The following is a 21,862-nucleotide window of genomic DNA, read 5'->3' on the forward strand; positions in this document are numbered from 1 at the left end:
TTCAAATCCTTCTTGAGTTGGATCAGATGAAGTAAAGAATTGAATATTCTCTTTTTCCAAGTTCGCGAACATGGTTTTCATCATCATCAGACACCAGCTTCGACAAACTCTCCATCAACCATCAATTGATAGAAGACTTCAACTAGTTACAACCACTCAATTGATAGTACATCATGTTAATCACCGAATCCTATCATGACGTTAAAACATCATACGGAACAACACTCCGTCTATATGTCTACCATCCAAAAATCCCAAACTACCCAAGGGCAAAATTCCCAGGTGTATTAGTCTATTCAGAAATCTATCAAGTCACAGGCCCAGTCTCAAGATTTGCCAAAAAAATCGCAAGTGAAGGGTATATCTGCGTTGCACCATCTATTTATCATAATTTCGAAGGACCCGAACCATTGAACTATGATGCCGAGGGGACTGACCGTGGTAATGAGTATAAAGTCAAGAAACCTTTGGAATCTTATGATGAAGATAATAAATTGGCTCTAGATTATTTGGAATCTTTGGAAACTTATTCGGGGAAATGTGGTGCCACTGGTATGTGTCTTGGTGGTCATCTAGCTTTTAGAAGTGTTTTGGATAAAAGAATTAGTGCATCTGTTTGCTTTTTCCCTACTGATATTCATGATCATGCATTAGGGGCTGGTGAAAATGATGATTCATTGAAAAGAGCTGAGGAGATGAGTAGAAAAGATGTTGAAATTGTTTTAATTTTTGGAACATTGGATAATCATGTCCCACCAGAAGGTAGAGATTTAATTAGAAAGACTTTGAGGGATCATGATGTTAATTTTACATTTATGGAATTGAATGATGCTCAACATGCTTTTGTTAGAGATGAATCGAGTAAAGGTAGATATGATAGTGCAATTACGTCTGCATGTTTTGGATTTTTATTTGAATTGTTCAATAGAAGATTAAGAACAGATTTAGGTGAAAATGACGGTAAAGAAATTGAAGTTGAACATGTTTGTTAATTTAATTGTTATTGTTTTGATCTGATATTTGTATTAAAATCTATTCTAAATCAACACTTCCACCAGGAACGTATGGATCAACTAAAAATTTTGAAAATTTCTTCAATTTTTCTAAACCACGAACTTCAGTATTAACTAAAGGAACTTTAACCAAATGGAAATCTTCATATAATTCATTCATTTCATTCAAATATTTGTTTTGCATTTTAGATCTAGCTTGACATCTTTTACAAGGATCATCATTTTGTGTAAATAACAATTGATTCACAATAATAGTACTTGAATCTATACCATAAGAATCCAATTCTTGAATTAATCTTTCACTTTCATATAATGATAAAAATTCAGCAATACAAACAACAACAAAAGTAGTTATTTCAGGATCTGTGAATTGTTCATTGATCAAAGCTGTTAATTCTTTTAATTCAGACATTTTGGAATTAATATCACCCATTTGTGCACCACCTAAATTATTTAATAAACCTCCAAATCTTCCAGAAAGTTCATCAAATTTAGCCAGTAATTTTGAAAATGTTTGTGGCAGTTGTAAAAATCTTAGGGTATGACCAGTTGGTGCAGTATCAAAGATAATTGTATCATATTGAATAGTTTCAATATCACCATCTTGATCAGGTTTATTTGATTGGTTTTTAATATGTTTCAGAACTTCCATAAATGATAAAGCTTCATCAATCCCAGGAATGGAAGAAGTTAGGTCACTCATCATGTTTTTCAAAGGATCATTAGATTGAGCAGTATCAAAATTTGCACTTAAATCTTGAATTGTTGATGATGGATCAATTTCCATACATGATAAATTGTTCATACCTGTAACTTTTCTAGCATCTTTACCAAATTTTTCACCAAATGCATCACTTAGATTGTGAGCAGGATCAGTGGAGATTAATAAATATTGCTTTGTTGGGTTATTTAATGCCAATTGAATTGAAATTGATGATGATGATGTGGTTTTACCAACACCACCTTTACCGCCGACAAAGATCCATTTAAGGGTATCGTGTGAGATGATTGATTTAATATTTGGATCTGGAGCTTCGAAATCGTCAGACATTGTTATGGCACTTCTGTTTTTTTGCAGGGGATTTGGTTGAAGAAGCAAAAGATTGTTGATTATTGATGACTTTACGATTTGATTTGATTCTCTGTTGAACTCTCAGAAAATCAAAAAAATAAAAAAAAATGAATTACATAATCTTTGTTCGGTGATCTAAAAGGTTCTACGAAAAAGATAGGCTTTCTAATAGGTTAGGAAGATCTATAAAAGTGTTGATTGATTGGTGTCGAAGGGCAATTGGGCTGGTTATATATATAGAGCAGTGTTGATGAAGTGATTGTTCCTGTTCCCTTTCTTGCACAAGTGTTATAACGGTGTGGTCTGGTTTGTGCAGAGGCCGCGATATCCCAGAGTGTATTTTGACACATTTTATAAATGTTGGAAATTGGAATTGCATTCAGTGAAGATGATGGATTGCACTGAGAATTGTAGAGAATGGAAAACTAGGGCATTGCTGGAGTGGCTGGGGTACTTCATCCTCTTAGGCTCAGAGTTGTTCAGTACTGCTACAATCATATCAAGTGTATGGTCAAACATGCCAGGGTTCTAAGGTAGGCTCATTAGTACACTACATGCCATGGATTTACTATAATTTACAACAATATTCATACATTATACAACATACAACATAATGCTATTGTGGAAGTTAGTAAAAATGACATTTCACTAAGTAAGTTCTCTTCTATATTTCATCACACTAGTATAATCAACTTGTAATAAGAGGTACTCCCAATCAACAATTGAATTAATCATTGCACTGTAGCGAACTGGAACCACCCATATTCATTCAAGTAGCCACAAAGAGTAATAGCGCCCGGCTAGTAGTACTTGCTGCTCCAAGTGATGATTCTTTTGTTTTTGTGTAATTTTACAAAATCCTTTCAATATATAATTAAAAAGACCTGGACATTTCACTCACAACTCTTCCACCTCTTTCTTTTGGAGTTCTTCAGCCTACCAAGTTCTAGAAGATGATTAAGGGTCCCAGGCTGGCCCGACATTTCATGGTTTCCTGAATGTATAATAATGATGAGAAGCACACTTATGATTCTGTTCTTGGGGTTTAGAATCCTCATTTTTGGGGATTCTAAACTGTGAGTGAAATACCCAGCTTATTATAACTAAAATTGACACTGCAAACTAACTAACAAAAACACAAATTAATATAATTATATAATTCAATTTCATGTTCTTTCCCTCTAAATATTGTTATACTAGTAGCTGCCCCATGATAACTTACCAATTATTACCAAAATATAATAATAAAAAGCTTATAATGGCCCTCACAGAAGCTGTAGAGTAGTAGTCCTTGTAGAAAACATAAATAATACCGTGTTAGTATGACCGTTACATAATTTGAACCTTTTATAGTACCAGGGTTGAGAATTTTTATTAATGTGAGTTAAATACGATAAGGCTATTTCACCAGCTCTCACATCGCCTCCACAGATGAGTAGTTAAGCGGTCCAAAAATTGTAGCCAAAGAAGCATTAGAGCTTAAAGATCACCATCAACATAATTGCAAGGGGTTCTTGAATAGGGTTTGAATAGTTTGTATAAGAGTTGAAGGATCAAAAATGGTTAATTACACTTCTCTGTTTTTTGCGACCGGCCCTCGAACGTTGGAATCTGTCAATCAGTCCGTCTAAATCCAGTCTATTTTTGGTGCCATCAGACTTATACAACACTCTACGACACCGAGATACATAAAGGTAATATATGATAATTACATAAAGGGGATAACAAACAATATCATTAATACGATTAATGAACTGACCAGTTTGTACTTATAGTATAACGTAGCTACTAGCTGGAATAATATCGCTGAGAAAAAGAGAGCTTTGTAAGTATCCATGCACTAGTACAGCTGACATGATATTTGAATCAAGTCGTATACAATATCTTTATTAAAAAGCAAAATTCAGTCAATATCTTCGACAAGCAAAACACATGTATACGTACTTGGTATTGAATTACAAGGACGACCTACTCTAATCAAATCATTCAACATGCTTCCACGTGACATTCACGTGGTCTCCACTTTTCGGCTTTGGCGCTTGAGTATTCCCAATCTGGGATTGGCCCCTCTCTTTGTGTCTCGTCAGTTGATGGTTAAAATGGAAAAACTAATTTCAAGGTGTTGATTAAATTCTAGTGGTTAAATGGTTGGTTATTGGCCTAATTGCAACCTATTGACCTGTAGCAACTCTACCACCACATCCCACAAACTTCCCTTATCGTTCCCCTTATCAGCAACTGCCTATTGTTTGTGGTTTTTTGGCAGTTGCTCCAGGTGAAGTCGGAACAACTCGTTGATACCCAGTCAGCCTCACCCAATTCCGGTCTCCTAGTGAAAATGTACGCGATGAGCTGAAATGAAAAAAAATCAACCATCTCAAATCCGAAAAAATTTCTGTGATTCATAAAATTAAATCAACAACTCTCTAGAACCAATCCCCAAACCGTGTTTGTCCCCCTTTGCCAAAGGATTAGATACTACTGTTCAAAGGATGTTTGCTAGACCAAACGCTGTCAAAATGATGGCTTCTGCTACTAAGTTGTCCACAATGAGCCCTCTTGCTGCTTCTGCCGCCCAAAAAAGATTGTTTTCTAGTGCAATCACTAGATTCCAACAACAAGCTGGTAAATCAACCCCAAAGAAGTCAATCTTGAGAACTACTGGTAAAGTCTTGTGGAGAACTACCTGGATCTCTGCTTTATTAGCCTCTTCTTATGTCGCTTACCAAATTTATGAAGAATCTAATCCTTCTTATCAACATCCTCAATCTCCAACTTTCCCAAATGGTCAACCAAAGAAAAACATTGTTATCTTGGGTTCAGGTTGGGGTGCTGTTTCTTTATTGAAAAATTTGGACACAACTGAATATAATGTCACTATTGTTTCCCCAAGAAATTATTTCTTATTTACTCCTTTATTACCTTCTGCTCCAACCGGTACTGTTGAATCAAAATCTATTATTGAACCAATTAGATCAATCGCAAGAAGATGTAAAGGTGAAGTTCTCTATTATGAAGCTGAAGCTACTAAAGTTGATCCTGTAACTAAAAAAGTCACTGTTAAAGGCCAAGATTCCGCTAAAAATGATGTTGTTCAAGATTTATCCTATGATTATTTAGTTTGTGCAGTTGGTGCTCAACCAAATACTTTTGGTACTCCAGGTGTTTATGAATATGCTTCATTCTTGAAAGAAATCTCTGATGCTCAAATCATTAGACATAAAGTCTTAGATTCAATTGAAAAAGCTAGTGTTTTACCAAAAGATGATCCAGAAAGATCAAGATTATTAAGTTTTGTCGTTGTTGGTGGTGGTCCAACCGGTGTTGAATTTGCTGGTGAATTGCAAGATTTTGTTGATCAAGATTTATCAAAATGGTATCCTGAAATTTCCAAAGAGATTAAGGTTTCATTAGTTGAAGCTTTACCAAACATTTTATCAATGTTTAATAAAAAATTGATCAAATATACTGAAGATGTCTTTTCTGAGGAAAATATCTCTTTGAAATTACAAACAATGGTTAAAAAAGTTGATAGTAAAGTTATTACAGCTTCAATTAAAAACGCAGATGGTACTACTACAATGGAGGAAATCCCATATGGTGTCTTGGTTTGGGCTACTGGTAATGGTGGTAGAGAAATTACAAAAAACATTGCCGGTCAATTAGATGGTCAAACTTTTGCCAACAGAGGTTTATTAATTGATGAATATTTAAAAGCATTGGGTAGTGATTCAATCTTTGCCCTTGGTGATTGTACATTATCTAAAAAATATGCACCAACTGCTCAAGTTGCCTATCAAGAAGGTATTTATTTAGCCAAATTATTTAAAAACTTGGCCAAGATTGATTCTTACAAATATGAATTGAATAACACTGTTGAAGCTTCTGAAAAAGCTAGAGTCTTGTCTAAAATCGATAAAGTTTCAAACTTTGAACCTTTCCAATATGTCCATCTTGGTGCTTTAGCTTATATCGGTTCTGAAAGAGCTGTTGCTGATTTATCTTGGGGTAATTGGTCTAAATTATCATTAGGTGGTTCCTTAACTTTCTTGTTTTGGAAATCTGCTTATGTTGGTATGTGTTTAAGTTTCAGAAACAGATGTCTGGTTTGTTTAGATTGGATGAAGGTTAGTATCTTTGGTAGAGATTCTTCCAAAGAATAAAGTGCTCCCCCCAGCTGATTATGGTATTCAAACCTATGCATGTGCCAATCATGTGTCATGATGTGATTTAATTTTTTTTAACTTTAATTTTGGTTTATTGATAGAAGAGGGATGATAATTTCAACAATTTTAATATTCAAACTGTGTTTATAATTATTTCATAATTAATATTCAAATACACTACTTCCCTGCATTGACTTTTTCCCGCGTAAGCTTACTACTTTTTTTCTTGTAATATAGTACATGCCGTTTTATATTAATGAATATCTATAACTGATCCCCCTGCAAAAACTCCAACTGTTGACTAACTTTTAAACACCAAGTTTCAGGATGTCTAACACCTTTAATAGTCATATCACCATGTTCACATAATATCCACTTCATAGTTTCCCAAATCTTGGCTTCAAAATCATACCCCAGTTCTTTAATCAACAATTTCGAATATAAACGTCTTCTATTCCCATCCCCATCATGGATTTGTCTAAACCCCTTCCCATCAATTCTCCAAGGGTATAATTTTGGTTGATTACAATGCAAAAACAACGTTTCTGAGTTCTTAAACCTATGCATATGATAATTATCCTTTGTACGATCATATGGGAACTTGCTCTTGAACGTTTTTGGATTTCTAGTTTGCATATAATCCAAAATTGGATCATATTGACCCATTGCTGCGATTTCAATGTTTCCATTTTCATAAATTTCACCATATTCTCTGATATATTCTTGAACTTGATAATACGGTAGTCCAAATTTATGAGCAGCTGCTAACAGTGTCTCCTTATCACCTTCACCTGCTTGACCTTGTGCAAATAATGGGTAGTAATAATTAGGCCCCCAATAGTTATAGTATAATGAAAGAAATAATGTCTTTGCATGGATTTTCTTATTGATGAGCACTTGGCCAGTCTCTGAAGACGCTTCTGGGAAGGCACGTTCTAGATCGTGATAGGAGACTTTAGCATTATAATCTTCAAGCGTTTTCAAACCGTCTGGGTGATCCCTTTCATCACCATAACTGAACCGGACTTGATTAGTCTCATTGATGGGTATATCAGCAATTTCATAAAATGCAGGAGAGGTCGATCTTCTCCAAAAATCTGGCCATATAACTAAAGGTTTGGAAATGAATGGTTCGTTGATGAATAACAAGTCTGGGTTTTTCAAAGGTAAGTTATCAGAATCTAGCATTAGCACATTTTCAAATGATGTTAATAATAACGCCATTGATTTTAATTGATATCCTTTTATTTTGATCTTCTTCGTATCGATATAATTTGACATTAGGATACATTTAGCACCAAATACTGGGAAGATTCGATCACAAAGATCCACTGAATATTCATTTTCATTGGGTATGAACACTTCTATTGGTAATTTTGAACCAAGATCACGAAGCATCTTGATTGATAAAAGTACTAACCAATTATAATTCCCACCTCCTGCGTATAATATACCGTTTCCTTTGAAATTTTTGGCAATGTTTTCAGGGAATTCAGTTGGCATGTTTTCTAAAAACACTTTATGAGAGTTTTTCAAATTGACAAATTCATTTTCTTTTAAAAGAAAGAAGGATTTAAGGTAATCTTTGGATCTTATTGGATCAACTCCGTTATTTTCACGTAGTTTCCCTGATAACACTGGTAATTTCCCATCCCAATTAGTTTGGTATGAATTTGATTTATTATAATGATCACGATTATTTATTGGTCCGAATGATGGTTTCGTATCCAAGATTTTTTGAATCAATTGATTGTTTATGAAGTCTTTAAACTCTCCATATTTGTTCAACCCAGCTTCGATCTTATCAATATTTGTATAATCTGAGAAATCCTTATTTTTATAATATTCATCATCACCATAATCATTTATAACATGACCATCTGTAATGTTTTGAGTTTCAGGTTTCTCTGGATGTGCTTTAATCACAGTCAGATCCGGTGTTTCATAATAGGTTGATCCTTCAGGTTTTGCCTTGTTATAACTAACTTGGAACTCTTTTGAAGGTTTGTATAGATAAAGATAGTTTAGTTGAAGTATCACTAAACATAACACCGATATGAATGATATTAAAACTATTCTTGATCTTTTGGTTGAATTGACTCTACGAACCAGTCGTTGAACTAATTGACCACCTTCTCTTATGTACTTGACCATGCTTTTGATGATTTGTTTATATGATATTGGTTATGATCTGTGTTGAAGTAGTGTCCTTGTTGTTTTGACGATTTTTTGACGATGGTGTTGATCGAGGCTATAGCTTCACAGATCAGCGTACCACACGTAAATTATCTTCACGTACTTGAAAACTTTGACTAATGGATTTCTAGTTGGAAATAATGATTGATGAAGGGTTCAATAAGGCAAGCGAGTGATTTTGAATGGATTATATGGAAGATTTTTCAACAAGTTTGTGATTTGAACAAGGCTTTGCACATTAATTATTTGGAAAAAATGTCGAGTATAAAAGGCGCTCCAGGCCTGGCAAAAATGGCAGTCGCGTTTCCAGAAGGAAAAGCTGCTACGCCCTGAACAGCCAGAAATTTGTTTGTTGTAGTGGTTATGATGGCTTAAATGGCACCCAGTTCTTTTAAGTAATTCACTATTTGAGGCTTCTTAGTTGTGTATGGTCCGCTGGTGACATGAGTGTCAAGGCTATCTGATAACGTTCGTCTAATCACGTTTTTCAGGTACCAAAAAGTTTAGATCCAAGCAGACTTTTACATGGCCCAGACGTTCAAAAGGAAAGTACATTTGATATTTTATCATTGTCTTTGATGGGAGTTGAGCGATAATGCCTAAAGTGGGACTAGAATTCCCTAGTTCCCATCATTATTATACAAAGTATACAACCATGATTCTTTGATCTAGATCCTCGAGAAGCTTTTATGCTCTCGGGTAGAAAATCTTAAAATTATGGGGAAATGCCCCAATTAGGCAAATATCTAGATACAGACACCTGTCACGTGATACACCTTAGATATAGAGATCTAATCTAGATTCTATTATAACTGCACATTTATTAACCATTACTATTACAAACTACTCAAAGCTTATCCTTCTTCAAAAAACTCAAATGATCACTAACCTTTTCACACCAATTACCAGCTTCCCCTACCAGACCTTGCAATTTCAAATCACCTTGCTCACAAACTAACCATTTCATAGCTTCCCATATCCTTGCTTCAAAATCATAACCCAATTCCTTGATTAATAGTTTGGAATACAACCTTCTTGGTTTCCCATCACCATCATGAACATGTCTAAACCCATTTCCATTTATTTTCCATGGGTACAATTTTGGTTGATTACAATGGAGGAACAACATCTCTGAGTTCTTAAATCTATGCATGAGATAATTGTCCTTTGTACGATCATAGGGGAATTCACTCTTGAACGTGCTTGGATTTCTTGTTTGCATATAATCCAGGATTGGATCATACTGACCCATTGCTGCAATTTCTATATCACCATTACCATAAATCTCACCATATTCTCTGATATACTCTTGAACTTGATAATATGGAAGACCAAACTTGTGTGCAGCTGCCAATAAAGTTTCTTTATCACCTTCACCTGCTTGACCCTGGGCAAATAACGGATAATAATAGTTTGGCCCCCAGTAGTTGTAGTATAGTGACAAGAATATTGTCTTTGCATGGATTTTCTTATTGATCAAGATTTGACCAGTCTCTGAAGATGCTTCTGGGAAAGTACCTTCAATATCATGATACGAGATCTTTGCATTGAAATCATCTATAGTCTTCAACCCTTCTGGATGATCTCTTTCATCACCAAAACTAAACCTAACTTGATTTGTTTCATTCACTTGAATACCAGCAACATCATAGAAAATTGGACTAGTGGATCTTCTCCAAAGATCTGGCCAAATCACTAATGGCTTGGAAACAAAAGGTTCATTAACAAACAACGTATCAGGATTTTTCAAAGGCAAGTTATCAGAATCCATCATCAAGACATTCTCAAATGAAGTCAACAACAATGCGATAGATTTCAACTGATACCCTTTCACTTCAATCTCAGTCGTATTGATATAGTTTGACATTAATAAACAACTGGCACCAAAAGCAGGAAATACCCGCTCACAAAGATCTATGGAATATTCATCTTCATTAGGGATGAACACCTCCACCGGTAATACTGACCCAGAGTTTCTCAAAAGTCTTATTGATAGCAGTACTAGCCAATTATATTCACCACCACCGGCATACAGGATCCCATTTCCTTTGAAATTTTGTGCAATATGCTGTGGAAATTCAGAAGGCATTGCATTGATAAAGTCTGTGTGAGATTTTTTCAATTGAGTTCTCTCTTCTTGATTGAGTTGTAAAAAAGAAGACAGGTAATTCTTGGTCCTTACTGGATCAACACCATTATTTTCACGAAGTTTTCCTAATGAAACTGGCATGCGACCTTCTAACCCAGTATGATGTGAATTTGATTGGTTATAATGTTCAGGATTGTTTATTGATGGGAATGTGGGTCTTGTGGTGAGTATATTTTGGAAAAGTTGCTTATCTAGGAATTCTCTAAATTCTTTATACTTGTTTAGCTTCTTGTTGATTTTTTCATTATCTATGAAACTCTGGCCTTGATCTTTTGGTAATTCATTGATTATATGTGTTATTGTCCCTTCACCAGGGGTAATATCTGTGGATTCTGGTCCTGTGATAATTTTCACTGGAACTGGAGCTTCATAATATGATGATTTCTCACTAATCACACCAGGCTTGTTGTTGTCTGTAGATCTTGTGTGGAATGTGGTAATATAATTTAGTCTTAAAAGAACAAGCAGAACTATGGGTATAATGATGAGTATCAAGAACCTTGATCTTTTGAACAAATGGGCTATAACGCGTCTTGGAGAAGTGGTTTTATGGTGAGATTCACTGGACCTGGGAAACGTCCGCCAGTACTGCTTCATTGTCTGATATGGAACACGATCTATGAAAGGATCAAATCAGGCTCTGATGAAGGTGATGTAAATAATCCTTGAGTGAATATCTGTTGATTTGACTAGTGCAAACTGGGGTTGATTATATATGTCCTGGTGGTTGATAACGAATCTTAAAATCGCAATATTATTCTTGATTGATGAGCTGCAAAAAATTTTATTCAACTATTTGAACAAGATTCTGAAATGTAACTGATTATTGAATAACAATAGTAACGGTATTACGTTCTGCCTTCAGCCAAAACAAAGTCGAAGACGTACTTGATATTGTTCAAACTCCCTCCAACTGCTGGTCCTTGTTTTGCGATCTGGTGGCTGCTGATCTCGAAGCTCATCACTTTGCTAAACATCGCGTAATCTACAAACAGCACAATATACATATGGCCTATTCGTTCACGAGACCTCATATTCTCTTAATTACATGACTCGTTAACTACTCTCATCGCATTTATCCTTAGCTATAACCCACAACTCTTCGAACTTGAAGGTCTGCTCCAGTCAAATACCAAGCTTCAGCCGTTGAAAGTAGCTACCTGCGGCTCCAAACTCTGAATCCTGACACTAAATGTATCACAATCGTGTACTCAAAACTCAGTTCCTCAATAGCTTCTCATATAAAAATACACTACCATCTAACACCCAACTCACCAATCAGTCCACCCATTTAATCCCCCCTGATATGTCACTTTAGTTCCTTGTGCTTTGATCAAGATCTCAGATACAAATCAAGCTTTTTCCAGGCTGACATCTCCGAACAGTCCCAAAACGGTAATTTGTTAGTCACATGATCATAAGCATGACTTTCACGTGAGCATCCGGGTAAAGTCCGATTTTTTTTTCTTTGGCAAAATTGTGACTGAAAAATTCCAATTTGGATGATGGGTTTTGAAGGCCAAAAAGTGTTGTCAATTTGGAAAGCAAAAGTTATTTGATCTGGTATCATTTATCACTTATAATAATAAAATAATGTCTGCTGATCATACAAGAGATCCCTGTCCAATCGTCATCTTAAACGATTTCGGTGGTGCTTTTGCCATGGGTGTATGTTGGAAAGCTTTGAATTGTTGAGATTCGTATATATTAACAAAATATCTTTTAGGTTATTGGTGGTTGTGTTTGGCACGGTATTAAAGGTTTTAGAAACTCTCCATATGGTGAAAGAAGAATAGGTGCAATCAGTGCTATAAAAGCTCGTGTTCCAGTTGTTGGTGGTAATTTTGGTGTTTGGGGTGGGTTATTTTCAACATTTGATTGTTCTGTTAAAGCTGTTAGAAAGAGAGAAGATCCATTAAATGCAATCATTGCAGGTTTTTTCACAGGTGGTGCCCTGGCTATTAGAGGTGGTTGGAGACATACAAGAAACTCTGCCATCACTTGTGCTTGTTTATTAGGTGTGTTTGAAGGTGTTGGTATGATGTTTCAACGTTATATGGCATGGCAAAATAAACCTATTGCTCCTCCTTTACCTGATCAACAACCTCTTGCTTAAATCAAATACTAATACCATAAAAGAAATTTGAGATCCATCAAAAACAACTTTCAACCCTCCATCCTATTTAATGACTATTTTTTCATGAGATTTAGATTACATATCAAAAAAAACTTTCCAAATCATTTTTAATTATTTTGTACATATTGTCCTTGTATGTGTGTGTTACTACTCATATAAACAAATCACTTTTAATAAATTTCGTAGAATCATTAAAACTATTTATACCATTTGTTACCACTTTTTGCGCTTGTCTTCATATCATTAAAATCACCATTATTCTCATTATTAGTTGCATTGATATTTCTTAAACCTGTACCTGGTGGATTCCATTCACCTGTAAATTTCTGTTCAGTTATAAAAGGATGTAAGATAGCTTGTTGAGGTGTCCATCTTTCCAAAGGATTCAAATTTAACAACCCACGTAATAAATTCACTAATGAAGCACGATCATTTTGTTCTTTTTCAATCATTGAAGTTGTCATTGTTCTCTTGTTATGAAGAGTATACTTCATAATCAATTCTTCTAAATCATTTGATTTTAAATAATTCTTACCAGGAGTTTCATTAACTTGTCTTTCTGCACTATATTTTTCAATTGATTTGATTTTAAAATTTTGAGTGAATTCATCCTTCTCCAAGAAATTTTTAGCATTTTTACCCATTTCAATCATCCATGTTGGTGGCATTCCTAAAATAGATGTGATTTTAACAATCTGATCATATTCTGAAGAACCTGGAAATAAAGGTAAACCTAAAAATAACTCAGCAATAATACATCCTAATGACCATGTATCTATTGATGATGTATATGGCAATCCCAAGATCACTTCTGGTGATCTATAAAATCTTGATTGGATATAAGTGTATAAAGTTTGACGTTCTTGACATGCAGAACCAAAATCAACAACTTTGATATCAGGCTTATCTGGTGCAATCAACAAAATATTCTCGGGTTTCAAATCACAATGAATGATTTTAGATTCTTTCAAAACACATAACGAATCCAATAATTGTCTTGTGAAGCTTCTAACCAATTTTGTGCTTAATCCTTTATATTGATTTTGTTTAATCAATTCAAATAGATTTGATGATAATAATTCAAAAACTAGACATAAATGATTTTTATGGATGAATTTATCCTTCAATTGTAAAAAATGATGCTTATCCATTGGATCAATTTTCCTATTGATCAACTCCAATATAGAAATTTCTGATAATGATTGATTTATAAAAGCCGGTTTTGAATTAACAACCTTAACGGCAACCATTTCTTTAGTCTTCAAGTTTTGACACTTGACAACTTGTGCAAATGTACCATGTCCCAATATATCCAAGACTAAATATTTCCTATTCTCTTGACCTCCTAAAACATCATTCACATACAATATATAATCATTATCTTCATTATCACATCCATTATTCGATTTACCTTCACTTGGCTTTGTCAATACTCTCTTGGGGTTCTTTGAAACTTCATAATTGAAATCACCATCACATAAGGAATAAGTTGTTGTCAAATCAGTAGTTAATGATAATAGTGGAGATATATAGTTAGACCCCATTGAGGCCCTTCTATATTTTGGGATTTTGTTCCTAATAGGTTTCAATTCATTCTTGTTATTGATTTTCCGTATCTGTGGTGGTGGTAGTTGTTTCAATTGTGGATATGAAGTAATAACAGACTGTCTTCGTTGTTGGATCGGTGTTAAATATTGTTGTTGTGGAGTGCTTTGCATCACAGTCGCCACGGATTGACGTCTTTGAGGTTCTGTATTCAATTGCACTGTAGAGTCTGCGAAATAAGCAGGTGGTGGAGCTGGTGCCCTTATTGGTGGATTTTGTATTAATGAATTTTTTCTTGATATATCAGCATGCATTCCATCATATTCATAAGTTGTTGGTAATTGATTGTTAAAAGTTGAGTTTCTCGTTGGTGTGTGTTGCAGTAAGCTTGGTGGATTGATGTTTGATGTGTTGTTTGTTTGGAATTGAGGTAAAGATGAACTATTTGGAGATTTTTGAGGATACCATGGATTTTTGAATTGGTTTGTTGGTGATCCATATGGGGATAAATGTGGTTTTTGTTGAGGAAAAGTTGAAGACGGTGTTAGGTCAAATTGTCCTCCACCTTGAGATAATCTTGGTGTCATATTCATTTGATTTTGTCTATAGTTATTATTCCAAGTTATTTCAGAATTATAAGATCCAGGCGATGTCCCTTGTTGTTGATTATAACTATTTTGACGTTGATGTTGATAAGGTGATAAATAATGTTGTTGTGGATGTGGTGGTTGAGCTTGTTGTGTAGGTAGGGGAGGGGGCTGCATTGAACCTTGTTGATTCTGTTGATTCTGTTGTTGTTGTTGTTGTTGTTGTTGTTGTTGAGATGCTAGACCCTGATCATACTGATAAGATGTACTTCTTTCATCCAACGAAGGGTATTGAGAGCTGTAATGATAGGACATTGGAATGTATTGTTTGTAGTTTCTTGAATCTTGAGGATTTCAAATGCAATGCCAATAAAAGTGTTGATCAGATTGGAAATGAATGTAATTGATTGATTCTTTGATGATAAAACCAACTTGCTCTCTTTCGATAATAGCCTTCTTGATATGAATATATAAAAAAAAAGTAGATGATGGAAAGCTGGTTCAATTGAGTTTAAGCTAGTACCAGCTAATTGGAGATTATATCACGATCACGCTCAAGGGATTTCTATGGTTGAAGCAAGATCACAACTGTTGAATTCTGGCTGCTTATTGCTCTCATTTAACAAATCAACACACGCGACCGGAATTGTCACCTGAAATGTCATGTGACTTGCCCTCGATATTTAAAGGGCCGGGTGAACTTCGCGAATTCAGCTCGAATGAGTTTCTGAAAACTGATTGAATCTGGTTGAAAATAACATCCAGAGAACATCAACATTTAGTTTTCAACTTGATTCGTTGGTGGTTTGTTTGTTTATTTGGGATCTTTTGTGAAATGAATGTCTCTACTTCTACATCTGGTATCAAGAGAAGAACTGTGAAAACCTTGAACGAAGAAGAGGAAAATGCAGCCACATTACATCTAGGACCTGAATTCGATATTAAACAATATACTCATGATGGTGAAGCTATGGATCTTATTGCCTTGAATTTATCAGAAGCAAGAATCGTCATAAGAACTGCTTTGAAAGAAAGAAAGAAATTGATGACCCCAAATGGTGAATTCAGAGAAAACGTTACATTAAATCCTGATGATGATGAAGACAAGAAAGATGATGTAGATGAAGATGATAATGATGATGATAATAATGAAATAGCAAAAGCTGCCATTGCAGTTGGTGCAAATGAAGTGTTGAAGAAAACTTTAGATTACCTTAGTGTGTTTGCAAGATTTAGAGATTCTGAAACCTGTGCAGCTGTTGAACAAGTTTTGAAAACTCCAGAAAATTCAAACCTACATCCTTTCGAATTGGCACAATTAGGTTCTTTGGCATGTGATGATACAGATGAAGCAAAGACTTTGATACCAAGTTTAGGAAATAAGAAAACAGATGATGAATTACAAAACATATTGAATCAACTATCGAGATTGGAAACCCCATATTGAAAAGTTTACTTGTACCATATCCTTCCAAAAAATGAAAAATAAATCACAAGGATGGAATCATTTCACTTCTAGAGTTTTATCACTCCATGTACTATATAGATATACTTAATGAAAAATAAAAAATCAAAGAGATTTCTGATGTACTAGGTCGTGTGCTTTCTCATCCTCGTCCAACATCACCCTTCTTTGAAGAGGTATGCACATTCAAGATTCTCTGGATCTATACACAAAACAGTTTGGCTGCCATCACTACTCAGTACATAGTTATATCATCATTATTAAATTAAAAAGTTCCTTTATCTTTCAAGAATGTTTTTCCACCAACTTTCCACCATCTGGGTATACAACTATGTTCTTCAATATCAACCACGCTTTCATCTTGAGGATCACACACACATCTTTTACTTAATCTTAATGCATTACTACTTGGACAATTGCCAAAAGGACCATGATAATAACCAATATCTTCAAAGTAATGAATCTCATCCTTATCCATTAATAATGAAACACCCAAAGTATGAACAGGAGCATCACCCCATCTTTCATAATAAAACCCACCTTTTTTATCCAAGTAGTTGAAAAATGCTTCATATGCTTCACTTCTGAAGAAATCCAAGTTCCCAATTTCAAAATTACTCCAAAAATGGCATAAATTATAGTCATTTGCCAAATCTAATCTTATATGCATGTTTGATAATGAACTCATATCTGTGATGAAGTCTATTGAACTATTTGGGTGTAAATATTGTGGATTCTCCTCTATGAAATCCATAACCGTATCGTATAAAGTTGGGATAGTTTCTTCATATTCATGGATTGCAATGATGAACCCATATTTCTTCCCATTTAGTCTCATCACTTGGAAAGGATCATAATTAAAATCACAATAATATTGAACACTAGGTTCCACTCTAAAATACCATTCATATTTTTGTAATAATTGTTGTTTATAGAAAAAACCTGAATTGAAACGACACATATTTCTATAAGATCTTGAATCACCATAAAGCACTTTAGCTTCAGTCATTTGTTGCAAAGATTCTTCAAATTGAGTTTCATTAATCCATGGTGGTCTATTCCAATCTTCACTGGGTATTAAACCATATTCAGTTTCACCTGAAGCCATCAATGACGTGGCTTCAATAAATTCCGCATCAAATGGAACGTCATTTAAAAAAGTCCAAGGATATCTATATTTCTTATTGAACCTATCCTCTAAAGATCTCATTGATTCTAAAGCTTGATCCAATTCCCAGTTTCGTACAAGCATAACAATAGTGGCATTTTCCCTTCCCGGGGTAATATCATCACGAGATTCATCAACTAATATTTTTTGTGAATATGAATTTGTTGCAGGTCTTGTCAAGAATTTCCGTTCTGGATCATAGTGGAATGTTTTAATTTGACGAATGTTTTCAAAATATGTCTTGAATAAGTTTTGTTCATAAACCACACTGTTTAATTTCTCTGTTAAAAACGAAGATGATTGGAAAAGAATTGCTATGATACACGTTATCACGATCCATACTTTTTGAAAGAACCTCATCACGGATCAGGATTCAGCTAAAGAACTGGCAATTGAGAATTGATTTTGTTTTGAATTGTTTTGGTGTCAAGAAAAGCTTCTTTCGAGACTTTTTCGTTTTCGTTCCTGAAAACATCGCGAATGTTTTTTTTTTAGCTCGTACTTGAATTTCAAGATTGACACAATTGAGATGACGAAGAATTAGATTACAAGCTCAGTGTTCAATCTCTTTAACCTATGTTTGATCACTTCTCTACACAGTACTACAATTGGTTATTTCTGTAATGCAAAATGACTCTTATTTCTTACTATAGATTGGCAAACTCATACTATCATTAGTCTTTACAAACATCCCTCTAATTTGATTATTATGTTTCAATAACCCACCAACAGGTTGAAATTTTGGATTCTTCAAAAACTCACAAACTGAAACAATATTCCCAATCAATTTTTCAATTTCAAAATCTGTATATCCAATCTTAACACTTATTGTAGAATCTTTATTTGGAACAAAACTTGTATTTTTAACAATAGATCTAAGTTGATCCCTAACATATTGAGCATCACAAGTCTCCACGCGGTCTTGCTTTTTCGACTTGATTGCATTTGGGTCAGGTTTTGCCATTTGCACCATATATGGTAATTTCTTATGACCCTTGTAAAACATCTCACCCAATACTGATGGTAATAAATGATGTATTCTATGATCAGCCACTATTATATCATATTCATGGAATAGTTTTTTCAATGATTTGTTGGATCTGGAGATTATTTTCAATTTTTTCAATGGCATTATATCTTTGAATAAATCTTCTGTAGGTGATTTTTTACATGTTAATGGGTCTCTATATGGTGTTGATGGATCTTTTGTAAGTAATAGGATTGAGTTTTCTTCGACTCTTGACATTCTATGCGGGATGGGTCTGGATTTAATGTTAGTACTTGATCAATACGATATAATTTGTTTCAGGGGATTTCCTTACATTATTCTGGCAACATGATCATTTTGTTTTGCTAATGGTTTTTCAGTGTTGATGATTAGGTAAATAACTTGTCTGACATCACCTTTCTCCTTGAGCTCATGGGATATCAAGGACTTCAACGCCTTCTTTGTATCCTGCTCGGCAGTTTTAGGTAAAGAGAAACTCATTTATCTGGTCAATAATACCTTGTGTTTAAACAATTGAAATTGATGCTATTGATTTTTTTCGTCTCTATAAATTTTTCGAAAAGTAGTGGCCCATCCACATCACCTTCCTAATTGGGACACTTACCCTTTTGGGCAACTTTCGCTTCTCTGCGGTCAGCACGTTGCAACTTTTAAATTTTACACCAAAACTCTTTTAAAAAGCTGTTCAACGTGTGCAATTAAACCAGAACAGGAGATGTGCTTTGAGACGGACAATTCCCTTTTCAGAACTCGAGGATACTCATCTCTCGTATAAATGAGGTATACTCATTGTCTTTTCTAAGGTATAAATATTAGCTGTTATCCCCCAATTGTCTTTCAAAGTGCCGTCTAATCATTATTACTCGCCATTGTTCACTGGGAAGAATCACCAAGGATTCCATACTACACTCGCTATCATAATGTTGGGAGGTTCAATTTCTGCTTTATTCGCTTTGGCATCCATGGTTAATGCTGCTGCTTCAGGTGACCATGTTGACATTGTCAGTGCTGAACAATATTTACAAAAACCATTGAGTGGGTTCCATCATGGTTCTCAATCTCCATTAGGTGTCTCTGAGACTTACAACTATTGTAACATGCCTAGGGTTAATAATGTCACTTATACTAAAGTTTCAGCTGATTATGAGTTGGTTTATGTTGAATTGATTCATCGTCATCACAAGAGAACTGCTTATGCTTCAAATATGTTGCCTGGTGATATTAAAGAAACATATATGCGTTATCCTCAAATCACCACTGGTGGTAAAACTGATTCTTTCAATCATGGTCGTGATTTATTTGCTGTCTATCATGATACTTTGGGCTTTTTACCAACCGAATATGATGCTTCTAAAGTCCAATATAGAGTGACAAATAATAACATCACTACCCAAGTTTTTGATTCATTAATTAAAGGGATGTATCCATCTTTTAACATTACTCCTGAATTGAGAGCAAATGATAACTTGGAACCAAATTTGAAATGTAAACAAGCTGATAATTTGAAAACTAAAATCAGATCAACAGATATTTGGTATCAAGAATCCAACATGACCATTTATAATGAACTAGCAAAGCAAGATGGTATTAACTCTACAGGATATTCTGGATTTTTCGGTTCAATTGATCATTTCTTTGATAATTTATCTTCAAAGACATGTGCAGGTGATGTTTTAAATGTCACAGATGCTCAATTCAACACTGTTATGAAATTAGGTCATTGGGAATATGATTACACTTTTAGACAATCTCCAAATGCTACTGAGTATGGTATTTATAGATTTGGTAACTGGACTTTAGAGCTAGCCTCACATTTACAAGCTTCAATTGATGGTACCAGTCCAATTATCTATAAGCACAACATTGCACATGATGGTTCAATCTCTGCATTGACTGCTTTGATTAAAGATTTCACAGAGATTAAGAGTTTCCAATGGCCAGGGATGGGTGCTGAATATGTTTTCGAATTGTACAAGAAAGGCAATGATCATTATTTGAGAATCTTGTATGCTAGTCGTGAGTTGGTTTTCGTTGATGTTGATGAATTCTTTGAATATTTGAATCATTTGAACGTTGGTGATATTAGTACTCAATGTTCTTGATCATTATACCCATTTTTCCTACTTCTCTTTTAGTCAAATCCAATGAATTATACTTCTGAATTGGATTAATCTTATTTCTATAGATTATTTATACAAAATGATACAGTTTATATAGTTTACTTCTGATCTCTTATAGTAGAAATTAATAATACTTTACATAATCACATCTGGTTATGCCACTCAAAAATCAAAAATCTGAACAACGTTACAAATGATTTAACAACATCAACATTTTGACCCTTACACCTCAACAACTTCAACCAATCATCATGTCAATTCCTTACATCGCATCTCCTGATCAATTCCAATCTGCCCTACAACGCTCAGAAGCTCTAATCGTCTATTTCACAGCGGTTTGGTGTGGTCCTTGTCAAGCAATTGCCCCAATTGTCGAGAAGCTATATACAAGTTTTACCAATATTGATGTGTTCAAAGTTGACCTAGACTCAAATAAGGCATTGGCGTCTCAACAATCGATTAGTGCGGTGCCAACTTTCATCCTGTTCCATAAGGGTAAAGAGATTAGTAGAATCCAAGGTGCAAATATCCAAGCTTTGAATGAAGGTTTTAAGAAATTGAGTGATTTAGCTCCAAATGCTAAAAGACAAGCTGTCAGTTCAACTAATGAATCATCATCATCAAGTGGTGGATCCAATATTGATGCAACAATTGCTAAATATGTTCCAAAGGGGTTCCAAATCTTGAATGATTCTATATTTTTCGGTGATTTTGAATCATTAAACACTGTTGCATATGATCATTCTAATAAAGATTTAAAGAATTTCATTAGATCTAATCCAGATACAGAATCAAGTAATTCAATCATTTCAGATGCTGATGAACAATTGTTATTACATATCCCTCTAACAAATTTAGCTAAGATTTATTCAATATTGATTAAATTTAAATCTCCAGTTAAAAAAGGTGAAGTGGAGATTGATGAAGTGCAAAAACCTAAAAATATCAAAGTTTGGAATAATAGAACAAGTATTATATCTTTTGAAGATGTTGATTCTTTTATTAGTCAACATGAAGAAGAATTATTAGATAATGGTTGGGATTCTAATGGGTGGTATGAAATTAAATTAAAATATGTTAGATTTCAAAAAGTTTCAAGTATAGATTTATTTATAGATGGTGATGATGATGAATTACATACCTTAGTTGATAAAGTTGTTTTAATTGGTGTTGATGGTGAAAGTAAAAATCAAGGAAAGATTGAAAAATTGGGTGAGGAATAAAAAGGTCATTAT

At 34.3% G+C, this 21,862-nt stretch overlaps 12 protein-coding genes across 12 annotated transcripts; 6 read left to right on the forward strand and 6 right to left on the reverse strand.

The window, feature by feature from the left end:
* Positions 1 to 173: 173 nt before the first annotated feature.
* On the forward strand, positions 174 to 992 carry WICANDRAFT_35794 (carboxymethylenebutenolidase; the record flags this gene model as incomplete). Its single annotated transcript, XM_019182357.1, has 1 exon — positions 174 to 992. One exon carries the CDS (start codon positions 174 to 176, stop codon positions 990 to 992), a length of 819 nt encoding a protein of 272 aa, XP_019036766.1.
* A 40-nt stretch (positions 993 to 1,032) lies between these two features.
* Positions 1,033 to 2,064, reverse strand: GET3 (guanine nucleotide exchange factor GET3; the record flags this gene model as incomplete). Its single annotated transcript, XM_019185934.1, has 1 exon — positions 1,033 to 2,064. One exon carries the CDS (start codon positions 2,062 to 2,064, stop codon positions 1,033 to 1,035), a length of 1,032 nt encoding a protein of 343 aa, XP_019036767.1.
* A 2,570-nt stretch (positions 2,065 to 4,634) lies between these two features.
* Positions 4,635 to 6,248, forward strand: WICANDRAFT_35390 (uncharacterized protein; the record flags this gene model as incomplete). The annotated part of the gene is made up of 1 exon (XM_019182299.1): positions 4,635 to 6,248. The coding sequence occupies one exon, from the start codon at positions 4,635 to 4,637 to the stop codon at positions 6,246 to 6,248; it is 1,614 nt and encodes a 537-aa protein (XP_019036768.1).
* A 267-nt stretch (positions 6,249 to 6,515) lies between these two features.
* Positions 6,516 to 8,405, reverse strand: WICANDRAFT_35506 (glycosyltransferase family 71 protein; the record flags this gene model as incomplete). The annotated part of the gene is made up of 1 exon (XM_019182315.1): positions 6,516 to 8,405. One exon carries the CDS (start codon positions 8,403 to 8,405, stop codon positions 6,516 to 6,518), a length of 1,890 nt encoding a protein of 629 aa, XP_019036769.1.
* A 478-nt stretch (positions 8,406 to 8,883) lies between these two features.
* Positions 8,884 to 10,552, reverse strand: WICANDRAFT_96866 (alpha-mannosyltransferase). The gene has a single exon (XM_019186545.1). It carries the CDS (start codon positions 10,534 to 10,536, stop codon positions 9,295 to 9,297), a length of 1,242 nt encoding a protein of 413 aa, XP_019036770.1. The 5' UTR covers positions 10,537 to 10,552; the 3' UTR covers positions 8,884 to 9,294.
* A 1,637-nt stretch (positions 10,553 to 12,189) lies between these two features.
* TIM17 (protein transporter TIM17) lies at positions 12,190 to 12,712 on the forward strand (the record flags this gene model as incomplete). Its single annotated transcript, XM_019185141.1, has 2 exons — positions 12,190 to 12,264; positions 12,323 to 12,712. The coding sequence occupies 2 exons, from the start codon at positions 12,190 to 12,192 to the stop codon at positions 12,710 to 12,712; spliced, it is 465 nt and encodes a 154-aa protein (XP_019036771.1).
* Positions 12,713 to 12,930: 218 nt separating this feature from the next.
* YAK1 (serine/threonine protein kinase YAK1) lies at positions 12,931 to 14,451 on the reverse strand (the record flags this gene model as incomplete). Its single annotated transcript, XM_019182359.1, has 1 exon — positions 12,931 to 14,451. The coding sequence occupies one exon, from the start codon at positions 14,449 to 14,451 to the stop codon at positions 12,931 to 12,933; it is 1,521 nt and encodes a 506-aa protein (XP_019036772.1).
* Positions 14,452 to 15,700: 1,249 nt separating this feature from the next.
* Positions 15,701 to 16,312, forward strand: RPB4 (DNA-directed RNA polymerase II subunit RPB4; the record flags this gene model as incomplete). Its single annotated transcript, XM_019182274.1, has 2 exons — positions 15,701 to 15,923; positions 16,041 to 16,312. The coding sequence occupies 2 exons, from the start codon at positions 15,701 to 15,703 to the stop codon at positions 16,310 to 16,312; spliced, it is 495 nt and encodes a 164-aa protein (XP_019036773.1).
* Positions 16,313 to 16,595: 283 nt separating this feature from the next.
* Positions 16,596 to 17,858, reverse strand: YUR1 (mannosyltransferase YUR1; the record flags this gene model as incomplete). Its single annotated transcript, XM_019182309.1, has 1 exon — positions 16,596 to 17,858. The coding sequence occupies one exon, from the start codon at positions 17,856 to 17,858 to the stop codon at positions 16,596 to 16,598; it is 1,263 nt and encodes a 420-aa protein (XP_019036774.1).
* Positions 17,859 to 18,135: 277 nt separating this feature from the next.
* On the reverse strand, positions 18,136 to 18,987 carry UTP30 (Utp30p; the record flags this gene model as incomplete). The annotated part of the gene is made up of 2 exons (XM_019182343.1): positions 18,136 to 18,760; positions 18,821 to 18,987. 2 exons carry the CDS (start codon positions 18,985 to 18,987, stop codon positions 18,136 to 18,138), a joined length of 792 nt encoding a protein of 263 aa, XP_019036775.1.
* A 440-nt stretch (positions 18,988 to 19,427) lies between these two features.
* WICANDRAFT_80902 (uncharacterized protein) lies at positions 19,428 to 20,609 on the forward strand (the record flags this gene model as incomplete). Its single annotated transcript, XM_019185142.1, has 1 exon — positions 19,428 to 20,609. One exon carries the CDS (start codon positions 19,428 to 19,430, stop codon positions 20,607 to 20,609), a length of 1,182 nt encoding a protein of 393 aa, XP_019036776.1.
* Positions 20,610 to 20,878: 269 nt separating this feature from the next.
* On the forward strand, positions 20,879 to 21,850 carry WICANDRAFT_34902 (thioredoxin-like protein 1; the record flags this gene model as incomplete). Its single annotated transcript, XM_019182251.1, has 1 exon — positions 20,879 to 21,850. The coding sequence occupies one exon, from the start codon at positions 20,879 to 20,881 to the stop codon at positions 21,848 to 21,850; it is 972 nt and encodes a 323-aa protein (XP_019036777.1).
* Positions 21,851 to 21,862: the final 12 nt, after the last annotated feature.

The sequence above is a fragment of the Wickerhamomyces anomalus genome (genome assembly GCF_001661255.1).
Source record: "Wickerhamomyces anomalus NRRL Y-366-8 unplaced genomic scaffold WICANscaffold_6, whole genome shotgun sequence".
NCBI lineage: Eukaryota > Fungi > Ascomycota > Saccharomycetes > Phaffomycetales > Wickerhamomycetaceae > Hansenula > Hansenula anomala.